Here is a 7,500-nt window from a genome sequence, read left to right on the forward strand (position 1 = left end):
TATATATCATATATATAACTAGATAAAGTATATATAGATAGGAAATGATAGATAGTTATGCATTCATAGTCATATAGTTATGTACTCACTAGTATATATGAGTGGATATGGATAGTTTTATAGTGTATGCAATCAGAGGATCACAACTGTGATGTATCCGATAACAGTGGCATATGGCGGTGAGTAGTCGGCTAGATAGTGTGTGCAGTAACTGAGGACAACAGTTGCATGCTTCCACGCACTCGCTGGTGACAGTATCTGGCGTCTGGTTGTACAGTGCATGGGCGTGCGTCATGGTAGCAGCTGATTTGCAGAAGACAGTCACAAGTGCCTCTCACCACGCACCAGTACGCTGGTAGACAGTAATGACTGCAGTACGTTTGCAAACTCCCCAGTCATGGGCAGCTTCAGGTAGCAGGTGAGCACGTCAGAGTAGACAGGCTCATAGTTACACTGCTATCCAGACAGTAGCTAGTAGAGACATACAGGCTTACGGCTTGAGTAGTAGTAGTAGTAGTAGTAGTAGTAGTAGTAGTAGGCCAGGAATCCCAGCAGGATGAGGAACAGGAGCGAACGATGGAGACAGAGATGGGAGGAGGCTGCCCTGCCATCAACACCGTCACAACACACCCCATCGCTACCGCAACACAACGTGTACGCCGCGAGACATACAAACGGGAGGAGAAACTTAGTCTGGAAAGGACTAACAGAAGAAGAAACAACCATGTGGGTGAACAACACTTACATAGAATTAGCTGGGTGGTCTACATGTCATCTGTTCGATCCACCAAAGTGTGCAGCCACCAACAAAATTGTACAAGAGATGGTCATCCTCCTCAACAATTACTTACAAGAGTCACCCCTCGCACCGTATGCGATGAAATTATTCTTCACACTGCCAAAACTCTTCTTTCAAAAGACACATAGGAATGCGAAGGTGGCGGAAAACGTGAAAGCCGTCGCAAGAAGAGTGGGTCTATGGCAGAACAACCAACTGGATGAGCTCCTGGAGGAAGCCCGAGCCATCCAGAAGAGGCTGCCAAGACCATCAGGAAACCAACAAAGGCAGGAAGACAAAGCCCGTAATTTCGCTGGCAATATGCGGCAAGGACAGGTGTCCAAGGCTCTGCGGGCACTTAATGAACAGCAGTCAGGTGGTGTGTTGCCCCTCACCAGGGAAACCATCCACCTGCTGAAGGAAAACATCCTCCCCAGTGACGAAGAGGGCCTCAGGATGCAGGGGCCTTTCCGCAAGCCCAATGATGTCATCTACGAGGTGATAACTGGAGAGATGATCTGGAAGAAGTCTCCAGACACACGGCAGTGCTGGTCCCTCAGGACTAGACGCTAGAGGGTGGCGTCGCCTGTTGAGCGGCGCACTCTGTGGCAGTGCCGCTAACGACCTATGCGGCGCCCTGGCAGCACTGGCGAGGAAGCTTGCCACCACAAATTGTCACCACGTCGAGGCTCTCACCGCATGCCGATTAATCCCGCTGGACAAAAGCCGGGATGCAGACCAATTGGCATCGGCGAGGTGATAAGACGCATCGTGGGTAAATGCGTCATGACGGTGGTCAAGGACGACGTGAGGAGGGCAGCGGGGAACCTGCAAGTGTGTGCAGGACAGCAGGCAGGAGGAAGCCGCCATCCACGCTATGAGGGAAATATTCAGTGAAGACAATTGTGAAGCGGTGTTATTAGTGGACGCCAAAACGCTTTCAACACTATTAACAGAAAAACAATGCTTCATAACATTCGAGTAAAATGTCCCTCTCTGGCACACTATGTAGAAAACACATATAGTGACCCCTCGGATTTGTACATATGTAGTAATAGTGGTAATAGTGTTAAGGTGTTAAAGTCCATGGAAGGGACAACACAAGGTGACCCAGTGGCCATGGCGATGTACGCCCTCGGACTTTCAGTGCTGCAACAAGTTATCTCATATGAGAAAACGAGTGTGAAGCAAGTGGCGTACGCGGATGACCTGTCAGGGGCCGGCAAAATAACAGACTTGAAAAAATGGTGGGGCTTAGTGAACGATAATGGTCCCATCATAGGGTACACACCCAGTGCCGCTAAGTCCGTCCTTATTGTAAAGCCTGAACACTATGACAGTGCAGTGGATAGCTTCAGTGGCAGTGGAGTTATAATAACAAAGGATGGACAGCGGCATTTGGGTGCTGTCATCGGAACAGAGGAGTTCAAGAAGGAATACATAGGAGAGAAGGTGAAGGAGTGGATACATGAGGTGGAGGTCCTGTCTGACATGGCCAGGACTGAGCCTCATGCAGCCTACTCCGCCTACACCCACGGCTTGCAGCATCGATGGAGATTCGCCATGCGCACCATCCCAGGCATCAGCCTCTCCTTGCACCACTGGAGGTCTCGATAAGGAACACCTTCATCCCAGCGTTACTGAGATCCCACACCATCGGAGATGGGGAGGGCGCTGCTCGAACTTCCACCAAGACTGGGCGGGATGGGAATCACCTCCCTAAGAAGTTAGCGACTGTGGAGAACCTCAACTCCCTCAAGCTCACCAGGTCCCTCACAGAGAAGATCATTGCTCAGGACGCACATGGTGAAATAGCCCAAAGTGCAGTCACTGAGCAAAGACGAATTATATCTAGAGACAGGCAACAACATCAACGAAACTGTCTCGAAGACCTGAAAACATCCTGCCTGCAACCACAGTGAGAAAAATCCACACTGCACAGGAAACAGGAGCCTCTAACTGGCTAACGTCACTGCCCATTGGAGCGAAGGGCTTCAGCCTCAACAAACAAGAATTTGTCGACGCCATTGCTCTGAGGTACGGCTGGCCGGTGGAAGGACTCCCAGTACCTGTGTGTGTAGTTCCCCAATGACGTCAACCACACCATGACGTGCAAAAGGGGATTCGTATGTATCAGGCACGATGAGGTGAGAGATCTGACCGCCAGCATGCTCAGGAGGTGTGCCACGATGTCTCCACTGAACCGACCCTCCTACCGCTAGACGGCGAGCACCTGCGCTACAGAACAGCCAACACCACCAACGAGGCTCGAGTCGACGTCAGCGCACGAGGGTTCTGGACAAGGGGACAGAAAGCATTCATGGACATACGGATCTTTGACCCGATGGCCGCCTGTCACCACGAACTCTCCTGGAGGCCGCCCACCGCAAGAATGAGCAGGAGAAGATCCGAGCGTATGGGAGAGAATCCAACACATTGACCAGGGCAGCTTCACACCTCTGGTCTTCACCACATCTGGCGGGATGGGCTCCAAGGCTCAGTGCTTCTACTCAAGACTAGCCGACCTAATGGCAGAAAAGAAGCACCAGCCAAGGAGCCATGTCGTCGCATGGATGAGGTGCCGTCTTTCATTCTCCTCCTCAGATCAGCCCTCCTGTGTCTCAGGGGGACAAGGCATTCCACTCCCATACCTGCAGATTTAAGTGGCCTTGACTGCGAGGCTACAGTGGTGGAGAGTGGCATAAGAGTAGATAGAGTAGAGGTAGAGTGAATTTATAGCTAACAACTAATGTTTATATTATAGAGTAATAGATATGGTTGGATGCCACAGTCATTAGCGAGAGTTGGGGCTAATGACCTCCAAGTAGTGGAGCCCTAATTGACGCATCAATAAACATGGGGTGGAGGTATTCTGTAGTAGTAGTAGTAGTAGTAGTAGTAGTAGTAGTAGTAGTAGTAGTAGTAGTGTGGTGTGGTGGTGGTGGTGTGTGGTGGTGGTGGTGGTGGTGGTGGTGGTGGTGGTGGTGGTGGTGGTGGTGGTGGTGGTGGTGGTGGTGGTGGTGGTGGTGGTGGTGGTGGTGGTGGTGGTGGTGGTGGTGGTGGTGGTGGTGGTGGTGGTGGTGGTGGTGGTGGTGGTGGTGGTGGTGGTGGTGGTGGTGGTGGTGGTGGTGGTGGTGGTGGTGGTGGTGGTGGTGGTGTGGTGGTGGTGGTGGTGGTGGTGGTGGTGGTGGTGGTGGTGGTGGTGGTGGTGGTGGTGGTGGTGGTGGTGGTGGTGGTGGTGGTGTGGTGTGGTGGTGGTGGTGGTGGTGGTGGTGGTGGTGGTGGTGGTGGTGGTGGTGGTGGTGGTGGTGGTGGTGGTGGTGGTGGTGGTGGTGGTGGTGGTGTAGTGTGTGTGGTGGTGGTGGTGGTGGTGGTGGTAGTGGTGGTAGTAGTGTAGTGGTAGTAGTAGTAGTAGTAGTAGTAGTAGTAGTAGTAGTAGTAGTAGTAGTAGTAGTAGTAGTAGTAGTAGTAGTAGTAGTAGTAGTAGTAGTAGTAGTAGTAGTAGTAGTAGTAGTAGTAGCAGCAGCAGTTGTTGTTGTTGTTGTAGAAGTAGTAGCAGTAGTGGTGGAGTCAGACAAAAAGGTGATGGAGCCTGGAGTGGACAGTGTTCTCTGCACTGATCTCTCAGCTTTTACTTGGCGACAAGTAAAAGCTGCTTGCCACGTGAAGGGCGGCGCTTCACTTAGAGAAGATAAACTCAAACAAGTCACACATTCAGTCTAGGAGCCGTCCCTCTCTCTCTCTCTCTCTCTCTCTCTCTCTCTCTCTCTCTCTCTCTCTCTCCTCTCTCTCTCTCTCTCTCTCTCTCTCTCTCTCTCTCTCTCTCTCTCTCTCTCTCTCTCTCTCTCTCTCTCTCTCTCTCTCTCTCTCTCTCTCTCTCTCTCTCTCTCTCTCTCTCTCTCTCTCTCTCTCTCTCTCTCTCTCTCTCTCTCTCTCTCTCTCTCTCTCTCTCTCTCTCTCTCTCTCTCTCTCTCTCTCTCTCTCTCTCTCTCTCTCTCTCTCTCTCTCTCTCTCTCTCTCTCTCTCTCTCTCTCTCTCTCTCTCTCTCTCTCTCTCTCTCTCTCTCTCTCTCTCTCTCTCTCTCTCTCTCTCTCTCTCTCTCTCTCTCTCTCTCTCTCTCTCTCTCTCTCTCTCTCTCTCTCTCTCTCTCTCTCTCTCTCTCTCTCTCTCTCTCTCTCTCTCTCTCTCTCTCTCTCTCTCTCTCTCTCTCTCTCTCTCTCTCTCTCTCTCTCTCTCTCTCTCTCTCTCTCTCTCTCTCTCTCTCTCTCTCTCTCTCTCTCTCTCTCTCTCTCTCTCTCTCTCTCTCTCTCTCTCTCTCTCTCTCTCTCTCTCTCTCTCTCTCTCTCTCTCTCTCTCTCTCTCTCTCTCTCTCTCTCTCTCTCTCTCTCTCTCTCTCTCTCTCTCTCTCTCTCTCTCTCTCTCTCTCTCTCTCTCTCTCTCTCTCTCTCTCTCTCTCTCTCTCTCTCTCTCTCTCTCTCTCTCTCTCAGCGCCGGTGTCGTTTGAGACGACTCCCCGCTCCCCGCATGACTCCCGGAGTTAATTGAAACTAGTTTCAAAGCACTCCCCCGTTGTTTGACTGAAACTGGTTTCATACGACTCCCCGTCAGTTTGAAATGACTCCCATTTTCAAATGTTCGTAAAAAGTCACACAATATATTTTAGAGACGTGCACACACATAGATACATCAATATATCATCATACATCAATACCACAAGGACACAGATACATCAATATATAATCATACATCAATACTACAAGGACCATACTCGTACCAAATTCACACACGGGTAACTACATTGAAATGATTGCCTGTTTTGTTCTCAAGGTAAACTGATTGTGTTGCAGTATAGCCTTTTGGCTTATGTATATGCCACGTGTGCACACTGCCAAAGCTCGCCCACACACACACATTTAGCTGGAACATTTCGGCTGCTGCTAGTATCTCAGTTGTCGTCCCCCACACTTTATTTTGCCGCATTTCTCCTGCCTTCTGGTGCCCCGTGCTTTCAAGGAAATCGCATATCAGGCTCCTGACAACGGCGTGTTGCTCCTCATCCCCAGTTATGGCGAACGATAACGCACGGAAAAGGCAGTTTCCATCACCTACAATTGGCTGAACAGCAAGAGGCTCGCTGGTGTTCTTATAGCTCTTATTGGTTCTTCCAGATGGCCCTGATTTTTTCTTGAACACCAGACGTCCACCAGAGTTGTCACAGATTTTTCGCTGCGTAGCTTCAATCCACTTGGAGAAGTAACAAACTGCCATTACAATGGCAACATGACCGTCGGTGGACCTGAAAGAATACACATGTGTTAAAGAAATACACAGTTGTTAAAGAAATACACAGTTGAAGCAGTAGCGAGGAGCAATAATATAATAGCAGTAGTAAACAAGTACTATGAGAATAAAAACAGTAGCATGATTAATAGTAGAAGTATTGCAAAAATGTATATTTTCAATAAAGTAAAACTTACTTTGTCAAAGAACATAAGTCGATACCAATTTGATACATGTTCTTGGGCTTGATAGGGATACTATGTAGTTTCGGATCCACTTTCTTGAATACGGTGCTTGCTTTCTGGCAACGCATACATGTTTTGATCGTTTCGGCCACATCTGACGTAATGTTACGCCACCAGTATCTTTGCATGATTCGATCGAGGACTTTATCTCTTCCAACGTGCCCACCCAGAGCAACTGCCTCATCGCTGTTACCAGCTCCTTTGTGGCTGGCCAGCACAATGTCAAGTTGGTATTGACGATCTTTGATGACTCGAAGGAAACGAACTTCTGCAAACAAATGTAAATGTGCTATAGTATAGGACGATTTGAATAAAAATCTAACAGATTAAATTGACATGATTATCACAAAATATTCTCAAAGACTGCTCACCTGCTGAATCGCTCCTGCTCGGCTTGTGAACAAACATTAGGCAGTTGTCGTGAATGACGAACGCCTTGCATTTTCTTCGGAAGTTCGCTCTCTTCCCTTTATCTGGACCAACACTCGCTGGGAATTTCTTTGTCCGCAGATATTCTTCCACTTCATCCATTTCATTGGAAAAATCCATGGTTGGCGCTGCGTGCACGTCTCTCTCTCTCTCTCTCTCTCTCTCTCTCTCTCTCTCTCTCTCTCTCTCTCTCTCTCTCTCTCTCTCTCTCTCTCTCTCTCTCTCTCTCTCTCTCTCTCTCTCTCTCTCTCTCTCTCTCTCTCTCTCTCTCTCTCTCTCTCTCTCTCTCTCTCTCTCTCTCTCTCTCTCTCTCTCTCTCTCTCTCTCTCTCTCTCTCTCTCTCTCTCTCTCCTTTTAGATTTGCCATGCAAAAGTAGCAGTCGGTAACATGATCTTTCCCTTCCCTCCTCACCATTGGGACACCAAATGGCATACTCTTCCTTTTCTTGTTCCTCCAATCCCGTAAGAGGTTACCCACTACCTGGTTTTGAAAAATCAAAGCCCGTAAACGCTTGGATTGCGATATTTTAGAAAAATATGCTGGAAAAGAAGTTGACTGTATCTTAGAAACCGGACCTGACCCAGGAAAATAAACTGTATTTTAATTCAGCATGCAAAAATGATCATAAATCAGTTGGAAAACCATTGACTTTTTCAAAAAAGTTTTGAAACGCAGACCAGTGATATAATAAATCTAGTTATTATACACATTATTCATTGTTCTTATGCCTCTGACGCTGTAGGGAAGCATACTTCAGCCAGCTAAAT

The 7,500-nt window shown here is 48.6% G+C and overlaps 1 protein-coding gene across 1 annotated transcript in view; it reads left to right on the plus strand.

Annotated features, from left to right (window-relative positions):
* Positions 1-1,716: 1,716 nt before the first annotated feature.
* The window catches only part of LOC123500468, a gene marked incomplete at its 3' end in the record, with an annotated part of 17,685 nt that continues 11,901 nt past the window's right edge, over positions 1,717-7,500 (plus strand). The window contains exon 1 of the mRNA XM_045249185.1: positions 1,717-2,334. Coding sequence (XP_045105120.1) covers positions 1,742-2,334 — 593 coding nt within the window. The remainder of the gene's footprint in view (positions 2,335-7,500) is intronic.

This window comes from Portunus trituberculatus, unplaced genomic scaffold (assembly GCF_017591435.1).
Source record: "Portunus trituberculatus isolate SZX2019 unplaced genomic scaffold, ASM1759143v1 PGA_scaffold_290__1_contigs__length_20235, whole genome shotgun sequence".
Lineage (NCBI taxonomy): Eukaryota > Metazoa > Arthropoda > Malacostraca > Decapoda > Portunidae > Portunus > Portunus trituberculatus.